At 37.2% G+C, this 22,049-nt stretch overlaps 1 protein-coding gene across 1 annotated transcript in view; it reads left to right on the top strand.

Moving 5' to 3' along the window:
• Positions 1–8,870, top strand: part of LOC117411447 (exostosin-1-like) — a 322,854-nt gene extending 313,984 nt beyond the window's left edge. The window contains exons 11-12 of the mRNA XM_034019003.3: positions 467–638; positions 7,841–8,870. Coding sequence (XP_033874894.2) covers positions 467–638; positions 7,841–8,026 — 358 coding nt within the window. The 3' untranslated portion in view covers positions 8,027–8,870. The remainder of the gene's footprint in view (positions 1–466; positions 639–7,840) is intronic.
• The last annotated feature ends 13,179 nt before the right edge of the window (positions 8,871–22,049 follow it).

Genomic DNA, 22,049 nt, shown 5'->3' on the forward strand with positions numbered 1-22,049 from the left:
GTGTTAATCCAGTGTTTATTTGAGATGTTTATGCTTAAAAATAATAGCTGAAAACCATTCAAAAAAGCTATTTATCCCTTAAATGAAAAAATGTAGTAATTGACAAACTTTCAACAGTGGACAGGACAGTGGTTATACAAAAGATATGTTAAGAGAAGATGTGGCCATAACATACTTCTAGGGCATGTAAAAAACAAAAAAAATTCCGCTCATGGCATTATAACCTCCGATGTATGACACTCCATGATGCCTTGGAATGCTCTATATGATTTTTGAAGTAAGTGCAAAAGCAAAGACACATTTTCATAAAGAAATAAAATTATATACAACTAGCAAGGTATAAATGCTGCTGCACTGTCCTGCAACTGACAAATTGTTTCTTGCTTCGTTTTGCACCAATTGTTTTATTCCACAAATAGTTGTAATTTACCTAAAAGGTTAAACCTCTTTTTTCTGTCCCCGCTAGGTATTATCACTACCTGTACACTCACTACTTACCAACCAGCCTTCACAGTATGGTTGACCATATGGCCAACTGTGAGGACATCCTGATGAATTTCCTGGTGTCAGCAGTCACCAAACTCCCTCCCATCAAAGTGACCCAGAAGAAGCAGTACAAGGAGACGATGATGCAGCAGGTAATCTTGTAGATGTTGATGACAGTGCTTTGAAGGAGCAGTCCAGGCAGCTAATTGGAAATCACTGCTCACCCTCTAGAAGCTTGTAATGCAATCCTGCATCCTGTAGGCATGCTTCAGGTAAAATGGATGTAATGTGGCCTGAGCTAAATAGTGACTGCACAGACTGGGCTGGGTGGCAGTATGGCGAGATATTAAAACAACTACGCCAAATATATATATATATATATATATATATATATATATATATATATATATATATATATACACAGCTCTGGAAAAAATTAAGAGACCACTGCAAAATTATCAGTTTCTCTGGTTTTACTATTTATAGGTATGTGTTTGGGTAAAATGAACATTTTTGTTTTATTCTATAAACTACTGACAACATATCTCCCAAATTCCAAATAAAAATATTGTCATTTAGAGCATTTATTTGCAGAAAATGACAGAAAATGACAACTGGTCAAAATAACAAAAAATATGCAGTGTTGTCAGACCTCGAATAATGCAAAGAAAATAAGTTCGTATTCATTTTTAAACAACACAATACTAATGTTTTAACTTAGGAAGAGTTCAGAAATCAATATTTGGTGGAATAACCCTGATTTTTAAGCACAGCTTTCATGCGTCTTGGCATGCTCTCCACCAGTCTTTCACATTGATGTTGGGTGACTTTATGCCACTCCTGGCGCAAAAATTCAAGCAGCTCGGCTTTGTTTGATGGCTTGTGACCATCCATCTTCCTCTTGATCACATTCCAGAGGTTTTCAATGGGGTTCAGGTCTGGAGATTGGGCTGGCCATGACAGGGTCTTGATCTGGTGGTCCTCCATCCACACCTTGATTGACCTGGCTGTGTGGCATGGAGCATTGTCCTGCTGGAAAAACCAATCCTCAGAGTTGGGGAACATTGTCAGAGCAGAAGGAAGCAAGTTTTCTTCCAGGACAACTTTGTACTTGGCTTGATTCATGTGTCCTTCACAAAGACAAATCTGCCCGATTCCAGCCTTGCTGAAGCACCCCCAGATGAGTCCAATTTTCAGCTTTGCCCAACACCTGGTCGTCTAATGGTTAGACGGAGACCTGGAGAGGCCTACAAGCCACAGTGTCTCGCACCCACTGTGAAATGTGGTGGAGGATCGGTGATGATCTGGGGGTGCTTCAGCAAGGCTGGAATCGGGCAGCTTTGGCATGAAGCAAGCCAAGTACAAGGTTGTCCTGGAAGAAAACTTGCTTCCTTCTGCTCTGACAATGTTCCCCAACTCTGAGGATTGGTTTTTCCAGCAGGACAATGCTCCATGCCACACAGCCAGGTCAATCAAGGTGTGGATGGAGGACCACCAGATCAAGACCCTGTCATGGCCAGCTGACAACACTGCATCTTTTTTGTTATTTTGACCAGTTGTCATTTTTGCAAATAAATGCTCTAAATGACAATATTTTTATTTGGAATTTGGGAGACATGTTGTCAGTAGTTTATAGAATAAAACAAAAATGTTCATTTTACCCAAACACATACCTATAAATACTAAAACTAGAGAAACTGATAATTTTGCAGTGGTCTCTTAATTTTTTCCAGAGCTGTATATATATATATATATATATATATATATATATAGAGAGAGAGAGAGAGAGAGAGAGAGAGAGAGAGAGAGAGAGAGAGAGAGAGAGAGAGAGAGCGAGCGAGAGAGAGCGCCTTGTGGCTGAGGTTCGTTTTGCCCATTTGAAATAAAGATCCAGACACAATATAGTCCGGGTCTGGCAACCCCCACTCTTGTCTTTGTACCCGGTTTGCCTCTCGGTTTGCAGCACTCGACTGCTCCAACTTCTTTATTAGGTCTTCCATTTCCATGTTTCTTTATTTCTTTATTATTCAGAGGAACATTCAAAGGCTTAAGTGACGCTTCTTAAAGCAACAGTGCTCTATTTCTACCAACTGTGATTATACAGATAGTAAATAATTAGAATAGAAATAACAAGTACATGTATATACTCCACAGTTTTCATACATGTATTGTATTCTAGTAATATTAATTTATATTATTTTCTCTATTACAGTTTATATGATTAGAATCTATATCCTTTGTATCTTTTCATTCATAACTTAAAAATGCTCAGTCAGAATTCCAAGTTAGAACTACAAGAATCCGAACCAATTACATACAGTACACTGTTACGCACACGGAAAGAATAGCTTAAGTAGCAGGGTTCCGAAAAATATAGCGTTACACATCCCAACGTGTTGCTACAAATTACATACCTGTAATTTTTCTTTTCATTGTTAATATCCAGACAACTTTTTACACTTATAACTTTAAAGTCTGTTTCAAATTTATTTTCAAAATGGCCACTCTACTACACACTGATAGTGTAAGGATTATTGCCCACATTGTCAAACAGGTAACACAGCAAGAACGATCCATGATGTGGTACGGAACAGAAAAGCAAGAGCACTTTGTTTTTTTTTTTTTTTTTTTGTTTTTTTTTTAATGGCTGTGATTTAGAGGACAGATCTCAAACCCCAGTGCACTGGAGCGGACATTTTAAAAAGCGCTTTGAAACAGACTTTCGAGTTATAAGTGTAAAAAGATGTCAGTATGTTACCAATGAAAAGAAAAATTACAGGTGCGTTATTTAAACAGTTGTAGCAACAGGTGGGGATGTATAACGCTTTATTTTTTGGAACCCCGCTACTTACTCTTTAAAATTTGCTATTATTAAAATGTGTTAAGCACACCAAACCTGCCTCCTAGACTTGTTAATTTGATTTATAAGCTTAATTGGGAGACTTTTCATTTTTTATACTTTATTTATACTTGTGTACAATGTTAAAGCACGTTAAGACAGATTTCCATTTCCATATAACAGTTTTGCCCATACTTTAACCCCTTAAGGTATACAAGGAATACAGTGCTTGTTGAAATGGTTTCTTTTTTAAATACATTTGCGTGTGACTCAGGTATCACAAGGAAACTGACAATATGGATGACCAGATCCTACCTGTCAGTAAATGTTAAAACCTGTTTTGTGCACCTCATTGCAACAATAAGAAAGTTAGCATACTTGTATTTGTGGAACACATATGTCAGTTGTACCTGAAGGGTTAAACCCATAATATCAAATAACACACCCTGAAACTTGACCCAATGTATTTAAGGTTTATTCAAGGTGCTGCTTCTTGTTCATTTGTAAATGTATATCTGACAGGAAAGAGCAGCTGACCACACATTACTGTAAATACAGGTCTTGTTTTACTATGAATCAGGATGATTTTCACTCATTTGTTTTCCTGTCGGGTCGGAGCAGTACTGTTTTTCAAATGTCTAAACCAAATGTACACAGCCCATCAGAAAACATTTTGTAGATTCTTGAATTCTATTTTAGATGCCGGTTTTGATAAAAGACTACTTCACTTAAGTAAGCATTCAGATATTCAAATGAGAATTTACAGAACCTTTATTGCCAATAGGGTTTGGGTTAGGGTTGGGGTTAAATCATGTAATTATCGGTACACTCATAGTTGTAAAAAGACGTTGTAAAAAGTCTCTAATACTATAAATACCAAATAACATATATAGTAAAATGTGAACACTATAAGATTGTGATTGTAACACACACGTTTCAGTGCAGTGAACAATATACTGCACTAAATTACTGATTGGATTTGATTGTTTACATGTGCTTTGTTAATCCCAATGGAACAGCATACTGTACAGTGTACTCCATGAAATTGCTACCAAAATGATTCAAACATAACAAATTATTAAAGTCTAGTGCAGTTTAGTACATTTAATTCTGTTTATCTAATGTAGCTTACTGTGCACAAAATAACCATACTCTCTTAAAAGCAGGGGTGGACACATACCTCTTTTCCCCTGTACAACCAAGCCATGCCAGGGCCATACCGAGCCCTCACTGTGCGGTTAAGGGGAGCCTGGGTTGTTTTTCCACTGCAGAGCCGAGCCGTGCTACTGACATCACACACAATGAAAGACAGTTGTTATTAATTATTGTTATTAACTCAGTTTGCCAAAAGGTGCGCAAACAAATGGTGTTCAAAATTTATTTACCAACGTTACAGCTGTATCTTGTATCAATATATTTTGTAAATATATTTAGGAATTTCTTTATAATCCACAAAATATATCAATAAAGTTCAATCAGTACTGTTGTAGGGGAAAAAATAAGGTTTTAAAAATTCGATTTGCCAAAGATATCCTGTTTTAAGGATAGTTTCATTTTTTTCTAGAGTTGTTTTGTATTTGGGTGTTTAATAAAAGAAGCTGTGTGAGCGCAGCGAGAGCTGTAGTTGTATGTACACTACAGCTGTATTTTGATTTACTACATTTTTGTAAATAAATTTATAATTGTTTTATTTTCCGTATTTTTTTATTTTTATATTAATATAATAAAGGTCAAGGATGAGAAATTTGGTCGAATGTTGTGTTTTTGAGTGTGTTGTTAAGTGTACCGTACCCGTGGTTTAAATCCATTTGTCACAAATTCGGACATAAACTTTTTCATTTCTGACACACAACTCCAGATCTTCCTGAACACTTCTATCTGCCCACATAGAAACTAGAGCCTGCACTTCCCCAGCATCCCAAGGCTGAACTTTTCTCTCATCACACTCGCTGCCCGGCATGTTGTTTGTCTTTGTGGAGTGTACTGACTGACGCAACGTAATTATGTAAATCCTTAACTTGTCATTTCGTAATCCTTATCCTGGCTTGGCTCAGCTCGCAGCCGGATTCAGATGTCTTGTGAGGCTGGAGTTTCACGGTTTGGTTCTCGCTCGGCTTGACAAATAGCCAGTGATGAACCACCTGTACCCGTGCCGTACCGAGCTCTCACAGGTCGGATTTTCCAGTGGAGAAGGGGTATCAGACATACTAATACAGTGCACTATATAGTATCTTGTATGATGAACACAAGGGAAAAATCTATTTCTCAATATATTTGACAGATACTTTTCAGTAATACTCCTCTCCTCCCAAGCCCAAGCTATGGGACAAAGGCTACCTTGTCTCCCTGCTGCGATTTATCAAGATAGCCAGGATTCATCTGTCCTTCTGACTGCCAGCCCGCTCTTTTCAAGCTGGATCTCACTGGAATTAAAACAGGCTAGTGAACAAACCTCTGATTTTACAGTCTCTTAGGAGGCAGTGCTAACATGAGGGGACAAAAAAAATCTACAAAAATCATAACATTTTATCACCTGGCGTATTGTTTCTGCTATAGCTATAACAGGAACTGGGTCCAGCAACACGAAACTCAACATGCTAAATAAATGATTGCAAGTTCTAATTACCACCAACAACTCAGTGACGCTAGGTTGAGCCACATTGATTTGTTATTTTGATATAATGTGTTCTGTGAAATTAAACACAACCACAATTTATATTGGATATCAAAAGTTGTATTTTTTGTAACTTCTTTTACTCATCTGTCAACTTTGTTTTTCTTCAGTTGTTTGTCTCTGTTGCCTTTCAAGGACACATTGTTGCTCCACATATGTACACAAATATCACCTTGTCTCTTATTGGATTTATCTCCTGTTTCATCACATATCTCACTGCTGGGTCTCCTAGTTTGAAATATAAATCCAAATATACAGAGAAGTGTTGGTTGTCCTGCATAGCATTCAGTGTGAATCGACCCATAAAGTAAAGCATACCCCTGATTCATATTGGCTAGCTGGCTGCTGCTAGTTGGAATGTGTGCAGGACCTGATCGATCACTGGGCTGAATGTAGACTGATGACTGCAGATCTCAGTGTTGATTAATGTCCTAATTGCTGAGGCAACAGGGACACTTATTTATTTACTCTCTTTAGTTTTATAATTCCTGTAGCAACCCCTACTGCCTATTTACTAAAAGCATTGTAAAGTGTAGTCTGGCATTATACAGCATTGGGAACATCGTAAAAACTCATCTAAAAGGCAAATTAGAGTTAAGTGAAAAATTGGGGTGGAATTTGATCTGCGGAATTAAAAAGAAATCTCATATTAGATGCAGACATACATTTTGGGGTGGAATCATTAGAGTAGTACTATTTATTTCATAACATTTAATTACTTAACTGAAATACAGAGCATAGGATCTCCAATTGGAAGTTATTTAGTACTACAAAGTAGCAGTTCATCTATAGCATTGCAGCTGAAAAATCTTAATCTGCAGAATTAAAGTAAAATAAAACAAAAATAAGCAACCAACCAACCAATAAAATATCTTGTTTTGCTCTGTCCTTTTTGGATGATGCATGGTTTGTTGCAGCTGCAAATACATAATGAAAAATTGTGACTGAAAATATTTAGTACATGGGATTCATTCTCCTTTGTGCAAATTGAAATGTGTAAATGTCGTGAAGTGGCTTTTGTGATAATGTGGTTGTGACAGGGTGGCTGAGTGGTGACGTCACGGCAGAAGCAGGCAAGAAAATAAACTGACACCAATACTGCAGTTGCAACAAAAAGGACACGGCGGTGCCGTTTTATTTAAATAATACAAACATAAATAAAATATTCAAACACAAAACACTGTGCTCACAGAGCAAAATAAAAAGGTTTAACAAAAACAGATCACGCACACAAAATAAATAAAACACAGGTCAGGCTGGGCAGATTGCCTTCACTGTTCCAATGTTAATTTTACACTTGTTTTCTCCGTCACTCCTCTCACTCTCTCTCCGCTCCTAAAACACCCCACCCTGAGTTGGAGAGCTGCAGGCTTTTTATAACAGGTGACCATCTCCCGATTAGCAACAAATTAAATCACCTAATTAATTCGGGAGATGGCCACCTTCTGCACGAGTTTACTAATTGTGTTGTGGATGGGGCTACCCATCCACGCTAAACAAAATAAACTGGCTACGCCGTCAAAATACAAAACAGTAAAACATACGGCGCTTGCCGACATAAATATAATAATAAATCATAATAATAATAATACAAAATAACACAGGGGAGGAGGGGGAAATCCCATTCTAAAATAAATAAACAAAACAATGTACCTCGCCCTGTTACAGTGGTAAAAAGAATAATTAAATGTCAATGGCAATACACATTTAACAATAAAGCTTTCGCTAATGCTTAGTGAATTTTAGTCACTATCTAGTCTTAGTGTATTTGGTTTCATTGTGGTATAATTTGAACGTTGCTAATCCGATATCTGTACTTGCTTCTTCTTGCTTCTCTACAGGGCTCCAAGACCTCACGCTGGGCTGACCCGGACCACTTTGCACAGCGGCAGGCCTGCATGAACTCCTTCAGCAGCTGGTTCGGGTTCATGCCTCTGCTCCATTCGCAGATGAGGCTGGACCCAGTCCTCTTCAAAGACCAGGTGTCCATCCTGAGAAAGAAATACAGGGACATCGAGAGACTATAAAAGAGGACTGGTTGAATATTCAATAAATCAATGAAAGGACTTTTTCAAGCCAACAAAGGTCTGACATTGTACAGACAGACTTATAAATCATGGTTATTATGCAACATCGGGCTATTTTACCTATTCTTGCTGGGTCTGTAAAGAATCACAGTTTGTGGAGTCTTTTGACATGTGCCAATGAATTGAACTTTTTGTTATAGATTAAACATCAATGCCAATAACCATATTTTGATGAAGAGAGTCAGGAATATCGTGGATCTGTGGTGTCCAATAAGGAAATCATACATCAATATGCAATATGTTCATTTTGGGAGTGGGCTTCAGTCCGATGTCGGTAGACCGGCCTCTTTAGAAAAAAGGTCAAGATGACTTGAAGGTGTCTTTAGTGGAACAAAGGAGAAAAGAGTAGACCGCAATCAATAATTAATAATTATAATTAGTTTATTTAGCAGACGCCTTTATCCAAGGCGACTTACAGAGACTAGGGTGTGTGAACTATGCATCAGCTGCAAAGTCACTTACAATTACATCTCACCTGAAAGACGGAGCACAAGGAGGTTAAGTGACTTGCTCAGGGTCACACAGTGAGTCAGTGGCTGAGGTGGGATTTGAACCAGGGATCTCCTGGTTACAAGCCCTTTTCTTTAACCACTGGACCACACAGACTCCAAACACTGGACCACACAGACTCCCCGAATCACATTCCTTTGACATGTAGAAATACTTTAAGGTTCTGTTGTATCTGTTGGTTATATATATAGGATATCTTGAAATGGTCTTTTCTTGATATAACTTCTAGCAAATTTTGAATTCAACATTGCCATTGCAGTCGTCCGAAATTTTCTTGTACAGACCAGTACATTCATATATTATATATATATATATATATATATATATATATATATATTAATTTCAGTTAACCAGCCATGGCTGCACATGTTTTTAACTACAGATAGTTAAAGTACTCAGCTTAATGCTTCTCAGTTAATATGTTTTGCTTTATTTGGTGTTCTGTATTTTCCAATCTTAACTCATGAGATATTTACATTGGTTGCACAGCCATTTTACATTAAGGTTTCACAGAACCGGATTAGCTATAATCTTTGACCACCTACTTAAGGTATCTTCTGATTCATCCTCATTGGGATCTGTGATCCAGCCATTAAAAAGACTGATGTGTTTTTAAGGATTTTTATATAAACTGTTGACATATATACCACTTTAAAGAGTAAGTAGCAAGTTTCTGAAAAATATAGCACGTATTGCTACAACTGTTTAAATAACGTACCTTTATTTGTCAAATTGTCACATTGTCAAACAGGTAACACAGCAATAACGATCCATGATGTGGTATGGAAAAGCCCCTTATGTTTTTTTTCTTTTTTAAATCACACTTCCTGCAGTGATTTAGAGGACAAATCTCAAACCCCAGTGCACTAGAGAGGCCATTTTGAAAATAACTTTGAAACAGACTCTAAAGTTAGAAGTGTAAAAAGTTGTCAGGATGTTAACAATGAAAGAAAAAATTACAGGTACGTTATTTAAACAGTTATAGCAACACGTGAGGACGTATAAAGCTATATTTTTCAGTACCAGCTATTCTTTATTGTGGCTATGTCACATGTCTTGCTAAAGGTTATCAATTTAAAAAATAGGTCACAGATATAGTTCATTAGGTTATCATAAGTACTATATAGTAACATATATACATATGTTTATGTATGGTAAGAACTAAAGTGTTTGGCTAATTAATGCAGTTAATATGAATAGAGCTTTTAACATCAACGATGATCCTCTGCCTAATATTTTTGGTTCACTGGGTTGAACACGTTGCATAGATTTATTATTTTATTCTTTGGTTTTTTTATTCTACTTTTTATTTTTTCTTCATTGTTTGGGTTCAATATTTTGGAAATCTGTAAGATTTTGTATCATAATAAAGGTGGTTATTTAACACAAGATTGTCCTAACTGAATAGAAATAACAGAAATGACTAATGATTACAGATCAGTCTGATCTAATAATCACCCAGCTTGACCTTCTAATTACTGGAATATTATCCTTAAAAACACATCCATGTTGAAAACTTAATTTTAGTTGGAGAGCTTGTTAAGAATAATTTATAGATTGTAAACTAAACTGTAGGAGGTTATGGATCAAGAAGTTAAAATCTCTTCAGCATCAACAGCGATCAAGATGTTGTAAATAAATGCATATTAAACTCTTATTTTATTTTTTGAGGTGTTCAAAGATATTGCTTGGTAGGTATTTGCGGACAACAGAAAACAGATTTTTTCCATTACCGGTAAAAATGATCAATTCTAAAGTCAAACCAAGAAATACTGACAGGTAGATTTCAGTGAGTCAATGAAACTTGCAGGTATAAATATCCTGGTTATTGGTTGGATTGTTGGCATGAGTGTTTCTATGCAGACTATAGTAAACAGGTTCCACTGCTATAAATAGCAACAAACAAACATTAATCACAGCACCCTAGACACCACAGTTGATCATACTGTACTGTAGTTGATTGTATTAAATGATGTTGAGATAATAATGTAGTTGAGAGGATGTGCTGCACTAAGCCATCTGTTTCTCTTGTGTAAAAAGAATGCATTGGGGTGCAGAAACAAATGGTAACATTTTCACATTTTTGCTATTGAAAACAAACATTTCCCATATCTGTTTGTTAAGTACAGATTCAGTTGCTGGAGAATTAATGTTTTCCAAAACTCCCTGTACCTACTCCCATCTACGTAGCTGGTTTCTGTTCACCTGTCCATAGTCATGTCAGCAAAGACCACGATTCAATGAGGGAGCTCACAAATTGACTAAATAAATGGCTTAGACTCTGAAGTAGCCTCCACTGAAACTTTGTATTACTAGCAATTGCCTATTAGGAAGAAATGGTGCTTCTTCTAATAAGACCAACACTTGTCATGTGGTTCAGCCATTACAACCCTTACTTGGTCATTCCACATCAATGGTCCCCACCTGGCTGCCTTGGGTTCTTTTGATATAGCATATGGATGTATCTGGAACTGTTTTAGGAAGAATACCAACATATTAGCTCTCAACTTTCATTATTTTTGGAATTTATCAGCCTATAATGGGAGGGTGCCTCTGACAGATGACAACAAGCCCTGAAAAGGGGGCATGTTTGAGAGATCAGACCTTTCAAAGTATTCAAGACCTCTTCTTAATACTCTCTTCTGCAGAACAGAACTGCTCTTCTAGTTCAATGCGATGGAGGCACATGTAGAAACAATGGCAATAAAAATAAAGCTATTGCCATCTCTCTAGTTTCTCCAGGTTATCTAACAACAATAAATATATATGCATTGTCAGTGTCACAGGGTAATTGGTTTCTGAGTTATGAGCCCACAAAGTGGACATCAGGCCAGAAATAGCATCCCTCCAGCTCCCCTGTACTCAAAAGGGATAGCAGATACACTTGAGGTTTTAAAATGTCATAAAGTCTAGGCTAAAAAAATGAGAATTGTAAAATGTATCCTTATTGGTGTCATTGCACTTTTTTTCTACATTTGGCTCCTCACATTAGCATTGATGATTATCAATAAGTAGTACGTTCCCACATTACTAAACTAGAAGAGTAGCTGTGTGTCTGCAGCGTGAATAAAGAAAAGGTTGTGAATACTTTGAAAGATCTGACTTTTCAAACATAGACAGTGCTCATTTCAGATCTGACTTTTCAAACATAGACAGTGCTCATTTCCATCTGTCTTGGGCAGTCCCCCATTATAGGCCATAGCTTCTTAAATAAGGAGAGTTGATTTTGTCATTTGCTGAATTTATTTACATCAAGGAAAATACACTTAAAATGATAAAACTAACAAGAAACAACTCAACTTATTTCTGGCTTGGTAACTGTATTTATTGGGTGTAATTTTAACGTTCCTAAAATCTTGTGCTAGTGATTTAGAAATCATATGAAAATCTAGCTCTTTGCCTGTTATGGTTTTAGTAACATCATTGTAGCAAAATGAAAGATTACTATGTAAATATCTTTGCTTAGGAGATTTTATTAGGCCAGACTTGTGATGAATTACATCCTATTAGACCAATAACATTTTGAAAGAATTCATCCAATGTAATGGCTTAAATCAGTGGAAGCCTAGCTGTGCCCTGAGTTAAAACAATTCGGGTAACTCGATCTGTCTCACTAACAACAGTTAGGCAGATTGTTGAGATACAGTGCTTAAACTGAAGATTATTCTCCAAAAATTGTATTGACTATTTTACTGGAAATTCACTAAGCTATTTAAGTGTCATTGGTATAATTATTTTAAACACACATTGAACAAAACTATAATAAATGACCTAGAAAAAGAATTCAAGGGCTCTTAGATTTTCTTTAATTGTTTATTTCTAGTTTTCTAATAGTGGGTGTTTTCTATTTTTAGAAAAATAATAGTAAAAATGTCACTTTGAAGTAAGAAGTATACATTAATAAGAATCTGAAACTTTTTTTTTTTTTTTTTTTTTTTACTGGGGTAAGCAATAATTCCACAACTTGAACAGAGGGACTCAATGTTTAGCTGCCCTTCTTAAAAAATACCATTGATGGTTGAAAGAAACACCTTTTTCTTTGATCACCATAATCAAATAATTTGGAAAGCTTTGGCGAGGATTATAGCTGCTTGTTTTCTTTTGATTTGGGTTTGAGATATAAGAACCCCTCCCCCAAATCAACTATAAAAGGTCTTTTTTGCAATGCTCAAAGTGAAACCTCTCTCTAACTGTGTGAGGAGGCGATGTGTGAGTAATTGATTTTGATATGAACGTCTCACCAGTAAGGGTTTTTATACACCTGCACTTCCTCCACCATTCAGACAGCTGTACTTTAAATTTAGAGATGCATAACTGGGTCACTGAAGAGAAAACACACTGAAATAAATGCCCAGCAATGTTCTTTTACCATGTCTGATGCTGTGAGAGCAAAAGATAAACCGATCCATTGTTCCATGATTAAATAGCGCCAAAGTGATGCAGGCCTTGTGCATCACCTAGAGAATGGAATACTGTCGTGTCAGCCAAACAGCTGGACTCAACCCTTCAAACCTTTTTTTTTTTTTTTTTTCAAACAATAATTTACAATCCCAAAAATACAGCACATCTTTCAGTTATAGCGAGTAGGGTTAGACTTGTAACAAATGTATCTTAGTTTTCTTTACATGTACCTGTACCATGGAGCCAGTCTGATGATTAACAGTGTCACTGTGGCGGGATTAAAATGTGTACATCTGTATGCCAGTAATTCATGTATATTCAGATAACCTGTGTAAATGCAGAATAAAAAAAAGTATTTGTATATTCATTTTTATCTCTGGATAATATTATTGCTTCATGCTTTTGTCTTCTAACCCCACACACTTCTACAGTAGTAATACAAATAAACATTGCAGTGGATTCAATCTAAAATGGCAAGTATATCAAAATCAAGTTAATAGTCATCTATATGTTCTCCTACTGTATCTAAGGTGGCAAGTTTCATTTTGTTTATATCTATATACATCACATGCAAACAGAACTCCACAATATGACTCGATTTGTGGTTTATGATAGCGTAACCATGAGTCAGAACACCAGAAGTCTGAATTGATCTATAATCTGAACCAGACCATTATAATGAAATATATATGGATAGCAGCTATAGAAATGTAATGTCAACTCTGGTGAATTTAAATATTACTGCAAATTGAGACCTTGGGTGTATAGTACAGTCCAGGGCATAATTTGAAAAATTAACTTTATATCTCTGTATTAGCAAGAGTCTTGTAGAAAAAAAAAATCCTCATTAATGAGTGTGCATAATCTTTATGGGATTCGTAAGGAAATTTCAAAATAATGGTATGTCATAAAATAAAATACAGACTAAGATGGTTCATACTTGTTTAATTTCAAGGCTATATTTTAAAATAAGTTCTTGAAAAGATTAGTTATTCTTTAATTGCCCCAGGTACCTTTTCCTGCAGTGTAACAACCTCAATTGATTTTGTATGTCTGTATAGTAGGGGCTTTCCATTGGGGCTCTGGTGAAGTTAAAGTGAATGAGCTGAGGTCTCAAACACACAGCTTTTAGCTCCAATATCCAACCCAATCATTCTGATTTAGGTAGTAAATGGAAAATATGTGGGGTGCCACTGCATTTTTATGGAGTCTCGCTTTTGAAAACCTTTGTCTATTTTTCAAGAGGTGATCATTTTCTATTCAGGGATATTCAGGGATGAATAACATGTTAGAGTAACACTGCTCCTGTGAGAGGGTTTGCTCCTTATAGTAATTTGAATATATTTGAAGAGTGAACATTTGTCTATTCAGGGACACCAATATATTTAGTAAGTAAGTGGTCTGAGAGGTGTAAAAACAGACACTAAAATTTGTCCTATCCACAAGCACCACAAACCAATACTTTTTTTATTTTTACCCATACTGTGTATCAGCTTACAGTACTAATGAAACCAAGGAGTGCTTTATCTTTTATACATGAAACAACAGGGACTTCCCACTGTTATACCACAAATCATTCACAGTGGAGCTTTGTTTGGAAGGTCATTTACAATAATCGTATAACAGCTTAAATTAAAAAACAATTACAGCTATTATTTAAGCAGTGTTTTGCCTTGCAGTAAATGATGCAGGAATGATAGAGTTTTGATGGCTTTCAATGTGTTTTGTGAGCGCCGTGGCACCCATGTTCTAGCCCTCATCAATCTGTTCCTATCCACGTATTTGTCAAATGCACTTTGATGGAGATTGAAATGTCTATATTGTGGTATAATCGAAAATACGGCATATAGTATGTTCATCACTTTTCTTTAAATGAGTTATGATGGGAGCATCCTCGAGGAGGGGAGGCCCAGTGCAGCCTAGGTGAGATGACCCCTAGAAAATTAATTATCGGGGGAATATTTATAATTTATCACAATACTGTACTATATTGTCTTCTGGACAATCGAGCTACCACTACTCCTCGAAAAACAGTTATACAAACTAGAAAGCCGATGAGAGCTACTTGCTACTTTAATTTCTGCTGAAATGGTGTGCTATGGAAGGTGAAGGATGATAATTAGAAGCTTCTTTGCTGGGGTTCTGTTCTGGAGAAACTTGAATATGACCACCATGTCTTCCACTACTTGCAGATTCTATAGCAGGGGTGTCCAATCACGGTCCTGGAGGTCCATTTCACTCCAGATTTAACAAGTTAAATTATATATTGGTTCATTTAAACAATTTAGAAAAGAGCTGGAACAAAGACTAGAAGCGGAAGAGTCAACGTTGGAGACTCCTGGTCTATAGACTCCACTCACATGTTAGCTTCTCAAATATAACTACAAGACAGTACTCACAGCAGTGTCTATCAAACAGAGTCTCCATGGCTACCGCTGCCATCTACGAATTCTGTCTGCTTATGTTGTTTACATGATGTAAGCTCCTTCTATTGTGATTGGGTGCAACTCACCAGACACACTCCATCAGAAGGCTAAGCCCAACCCCCAAAATCCAATGCACAGGGTAACTTTAGTACACATTAGAGGTTATGATTATGTTATGTTTATCAAAAGCAAGACAAGATGTAAAATTGAAATTAAACAGGATGTTTTTCCAAACTGAAACGGAATTCACTTTATAGTACTATCAGCTTAGGACCCAGAAGCACATAATTCTTAAGTTAGTAAAAATAAAAAAAAGATAAGGTTAGAAACCAAACTAAACTAAAAGAGAATGGGTGTCTGGGAGATGGTTGGCTAAATAGCTTGAAATGATATTGTATTTGGTTGTGCTCTGCAAATAACAAGCATCTTGTCTGTATTACAGAATAATACATACATCCCTGCCTACAGTAACCTTTTCGTATCACATGCTAAACATGTTTAAATTACAAATTATATCTGAAGTACAGATTGGTAGCACTGAGGGCGAAACTGCCTCAATAAGTTTAAAACCAGTATTTCACTTTCATCATTTTCCAGAAATTCCCTCTGTTCACAAGTTACAAAGTGTTTCATGAGGAATTCTATTCACCATCCACCTTCCCTCCCCCTCACCCCCTGGCAAATAGGAAAGTGAGATTCACACAGAGCAGGTCAACAATTCTGCAGCAAACATATTTATTAAACATCACAAAATCACACATTATTAGGACACCACCCTGTCTTCAACCAACTGCTGACACGGCCTTTGCCCCCCTAGGGGAAAACTATCAGCACCTGGGCTGCCTTCAGTTACCCAGTCAACTGGTGAGATAGGGTGTGACAACATTAAGATATCTGACAAAATTAAGACACACAACAGTAAAGTTGGAATACTGTTGGTCACCTGGTCCACCTGCAATCGGTCTGATGGTTGATTGAGGCTGGGAAAGCAAGCTCGTCTCATGGTGGTGCAACAGAGGAAAACTGGGATTCCTTCATGTGGCCTAATCCCTCACCAGAACATTATACCCATATGCAGTTTTAGTTCATATCAAAACAAAATAAATTAAGGGACATAGGTGGGGTGGGAGAAGGACATGTATGAACGACAGTGAATGAGGTAAGCAGGTGGGTACAATATATGTACTAAATCCTATTTTGTGTGTAGCTTTACTTTTCCTGCTGCTTAGGGCAGCAGTGTGGAGTAGTGGTTAGGGCTCTGGACTCTTGACTGGAAGGTCGTGGGTTCAATCCCCAGTGGGGACACTGCTGCTGTACCGTTGAGCAATGTACTTTATATAGAATGCACCAGTAAAAACCCAACTGTATAAATGGGTAATTGTATGTAAAAATAATGTGATATCTTGTAACAATTGTAAGTCACCCTGGATAAGGGTGTCAGCTAAGAAATAAATAATAATAAATGTTGTTATTCTTTGGCATTTTGGCCTCTGGGTACATCACATTTTCTTCTAAAGGTTATTTCCATGGTTACTTCTAACAGCAAACAAAACAATGTTTTTAAGTATGTCAGCAATGAATAGTTCCATTATATATTCTGTGTTTTCATAGAGGCCCTGGTGCACTTTTTACATACTGCTAAATTCTAACAAATCTCTGTTCCTTCCTATCCTTTCCCTCAAGACAATCTCAACAATTTTCTGCATCTGTAAATCTGGCATGTTCTGTGTGTATTTTGTTTTCTTTTGGGATTTTTCATGCTTTCTGTGAATGTTTTAAATGCCCTGAGATGTTTTCTGTTCATTAGAGCTTGCTGTCCTCTGAGTTCTAAAGTAATTAGCTCTCTTGTGTTTACTTGAGCTTTTGCAAAATAGCTTGGTATTAAAACTACACCATGCAAAAGGTCACTAGAGCAATTCCTCGGACTTCAAAGTTAGCAGATTAAATCTAGAAGGCTGTGTGTTTCCAGAATACACGACAAGAAAAGGTCATCTTAAATTAGGAGCACACAATGGCAAAGACAGACAATATAGTTTGGTGGGAAATATATGGACCATTTGCATCTTCCCCATGACTGCCAGTAAATTAAAAAAGACAGTATTTTTGTCATTGTGTGTCAGCAGTTACACAGACAGCTCTCAACTCACACATCAATTACAGACATATATTAAACACTGGGCTATCCATTTAAACGCAACACAAAAAATCCCTGAAGTTACCATAGAAACATGTACAGTACAGATGCCAAGCTTTTCCAATTACTGCAAATATAGTTGATCAAAAATAAACCCTTGAAGAAAGTGTCACTCCTATTCCATTGCACTGTATTAATTCACAGCTTAACCAAATGTAATGTTATTTAGTTAGTGAGCCTTTTCTCTACTGGACTGAAGAAAGAACAAATCTTTTACTGACACTACAATTATACTCAATGCTGCAGTTAGTAAAGCACCTTGATGGCTTATACGTATTGACATGATTTGACTGAAATAAATCTAATAAATTATAAATCATTAATGAATTGGATAATGTCACAGTAATTGCTATTTTAAATTATATTTAGTAAGGCTGTTGGGTGCTAAAGAGATCCTTTTAAAGAATTACGCCTTTTAACTTGACAGCACAAGTACTCCAGGATACAACCTAACCAGAAGAAGCGTACTCTTTTCAAAGACGAATTTTAAAAACTACTGAAATCTGCTGGGAAAGACAAACAGAGGTTTGTTTCCCTTAGTTTTGTTTTAAAACATCTGGTACCACACCAGGTTAAAGAATTATTTTGCAAGCCATGCTTAGTGTTCCTTGATCATTTCACCCAGAGGGTGAAATTGTCCCCACCCCTTCAACAGCTTATGTCCTGTCATTAACCAACCAGCTGCTTCCCCTATTCACTGGCATGCTTTCAGCCAGCACCATGCTGAAATGACCGAGGAAAATGTCCCAGTGTAGTACCAGATATCATGTTTTAAAAATAAAATACATGTTTGCTACTGTAGGCTTATATGTTTATTTTAAAACTGCACATTTTAGACCTACCTAGCGAAAAAAAAAAGTACAAAGCTCCAATCACAATTATAGTGAGGGATTAATCACAAGCTGGCAATGCTGTTTCGACTAGGAAGGGAGACTCATACACAGAAGTTCCAATGAAATGCTAGTGCACATTTTAATTATAAATACAAATAACAAACAAAACACTGGACATTAAACAGAACAAAACACGTAAACAAAATAAAACGACACAAGGGCCAAAATAAAAGGTCTACAAAAACACTCATGGAAATGTAAACAAACAGACTGGATGAGACAGCAGAGAGCACGAAAAACCTCCACCTCTCACCAACATCAGCTTTAATCATTACTTCTTAACATCCATGGTCACCCTATCTATACACCTGTGGCTGGAGCCTTAATTAATCATTTAATCATTTATTCAGTTGATGGCTCCAGCCACATTCCCATGTGTTTTCATAGGAAGAAATGTAACCTCCTCCCCATTATTCCCCACACCAACACACACACACACACATGCACCATCAGGGCTTCCACCCTGCCACACTGCCACTGTCCCTAAGCTGTGCCAGATTCTACCATCTGATTTGGTCAGATAGGTGTCTTGGCAACAGGTTGTTTAACCTTTTTTTAAAATAAAAATAATTAATTTCAGGTGCCCTTTCACACCTGTCTGTTGAACTGCAACACTGGTCACCTTCTCTCTACAAATTTTGTAAAAATTGTTCACCCTTGATAGCGTTAGCTTGCATGCCTAATCTGTATTTCCTGTATAGTCGCTATCCCATGACATTAAAAAGACGTTATCTCTTGCTTATTTTGTGTTGTTTTCTCATAAACCAGAAAACGCCACAATCTATTGCCGGTAATAATAGCTTCCCAGCATTCTGTCACAGGGTGGACAAATAAGAAGTGTGCAGCTCCATTGCAAAAACTCATTTGAAATCTCATTTTCTGCCAGCACTTCAATTTCGCCTTTTTATTTTTTTCTGACGGGTATAAGAAATGACAAGACTATGGGATATAGCTACCTAATCTCAGTTCTAATACCCCAGGAGAGCGAAGATGGTGCCAGAGACAGACTCAGGGGGTTTACTAAAGAGGCATTTTTAAATCATAAATGCAGCTATTTCCACCATGCCAAACAAATGTTATTCTGTTTATCCTATTAAAAGCGCGCATGTGTGTGTGTGTGTGTGCGTATGTGAGTGTATTGGGTGGCCAGAATTGTGGAACAGCAATGCCAGTATAACGGTGTGACAGGATAGCTTGGGTGATGACGTCAGGCCGGAATTGAAATCAAAACACAGGCAAGTACTATGGTGCGAGATGCAAATGCTTTTGTTTTCTTTTAATAAATTAAAGAAAGATTTAAAAAAACAAACACACAAAGCAAAAGGCATGAGGGCCAAAACAAATGATAACTACAACAAGTATTGTGCTGGTAGTTCCAGCATGAGTAGCAATTGTTTTATTCTCTCTCTCTCTCTCTCTCTCTCTCTCTCTCTCTCTCTCTCTCTCTCTCTCTCTCTCTCTCTCTCTCTCTCTCTCTCTCTCTCTCTCTCTCTCTCTCTCTCTCTTCCTCCTCCTCCTGAACACTCACAGTGCAGCCAAAGCTGCAGGTCTTTTATATTATGGCAGAGGGATTAAATGCCTATTAATTATCTTATTACCCCTAGGCCATAGTTTGCACAACTTTAATAAATCTGCGTGACTGTGAGCTAATTAAATAATTGCTAGCTGTCAGTCACGCATTCTCACGAGATGTACTAAAACATAAAACAATAACAAACAATGGCACTTCGCTCGTCCTGCATTTAAATAATAATACAAAACATAATGGGTCAATTGCAATGAACATTCAGAGTACTTTCCTGAGGATCATCCCCAGCTGCAGATTAAATTTGTTCCAATTGCAACGAACAAATGAGTTGGGGATCAACTGATCCTCAGGTTTAGTACGCAGCAAAGGAATGAGACTATCTCCAAACCTCAAGTGCGGGGTGCGCTCACCAACCAATTAATTCTAGTTCATTATAGTTCAAAGGATTTATGTGATTAAGCATTTTTTTCTGCAATAAATAAGTAACAATAACATATATATGTAAAACATAAAGATCATATATTTTAATTAGCCTAATACAGGGGTTCTCAAACTGGGGGTGGCAGGGATGTCTGATTTTTAATATGCACCTGGGGATTATCTGGAAGTTCTTGGTTCATTGCAATTGGTGCTAACTAGCTGTGGCAAAGTGGTTTGCAGTGCGCAGGTCTAGAGGTGATGTAATGCGTAAACAGGTGACAAACAACAAAGTTCACTTTCCAAACAATTCTTTATTTATTTAATTTTAATCCTGGTTGTTTTTTGTCACCGCAAATAATACTCCCAGGCAATACACAGCAATGAAGAGCAATCAGAATTATCCCAGGTTTAAAAGACATGTCATATGCAGACAGGCTAAAAGAATTGAATCTATTCAGTCTTGAACAAAGAAGACTACGCGGCGATCTGATTCAAACATTCAAAATCTTAAAAGGTATAGACAATGTCAACCCAGGGGACTTTTTTGACCTGAAAAAAGAAACAAGGACCAGGGGTCACAAATGGAGATTAGATAAAGGGGCATTCAGAACAGAAAATAGGAGGCACTTTTTTTACACAGAGAATTGTGAGGGTCTGGAACTAACTCCCCAGTAATGTTGTTGAAGCTGACACCCTGGGATCCTTCAAGAAGCTGCTTGATGAGATTCTGGGATCAATAAGCTATTAACAACCAAATGAGCAAGATGGGCTGAATTGCATCCTCTCGTCTGTAAACTTTCTTATGTTCTTATGTTCTTACTGTTTAAACCACAGATTACAGTCCCGAAATAATAAACACAGTATAAACACACACAGAACACGAACACGATCACAAGTCCAGAGTGAGTGCTAACGTGCAAGTGGTGAAATACAAGTTTTTGGTGCTGGTCTAAGCGACAACGTGTTAGCCATCTAACAAGAGCAGACAAGTACAATTAGAAACAATAAAACAAATGAACAAACACTAAACACTCACGGTTCTTTTATTTACACTCCTTCAGCAGTTCTCTCACAACCATAACAAAGGAGCAGTTCATTTGGCCACATCCCCTTTTGTACCTTCAGCCACGCCCCCTTGGTTAGCAAGTGCAATCACTTTTTCTCCAGTCAGAGATTGCCACATCGCTTCCCATCTGGGGCAATGACTTGGTGAACTGTGGCTCCGCCTCCTTTATAGATGGCCAACTTCCATCTTTCCCTGGAATTAATTGTCAGACCAAGAGGAGCTAATTTATCGAGGACGGGTGATGTAGTGGGTAAAAACACTACCTATCACCTCGGGAGACCTATAATTAAAAACCACCAATAATGTTTCTTCACAAACTAAAAGCCACTTTCCCAGCCCCGCCCCTATTCTCTGACTGCAGAGTCTGCCCCGGAGCAATGTCACAACATGAAGGTTCCAGCACTGAGCCAGCAGGCAGTAATGATAACTATTCTGAGAGGCTGAGCGCTAGTACCAAAAATGAGATACAGCAAGCTTTAAAAAATACATTTTGCAAATTTGAATACAATCTAGGAGTCATCTTTA

This window comes from Acipenser ruthenus, chromosome 6, assembly GCF_902713425.1.
Source record: "Acipenser ruthenus chromosome 6, fAciRut3.2 maternal haplotype, whole genome shotgun sequence".
In the NCBI taxonomy this organism is placed as follows: Eukaryota; Metazoa; Chordata; class Actinopteri; order Acipenseriformes; family Acipenseridae; genus Acipenser; species Acipenser ruthenus.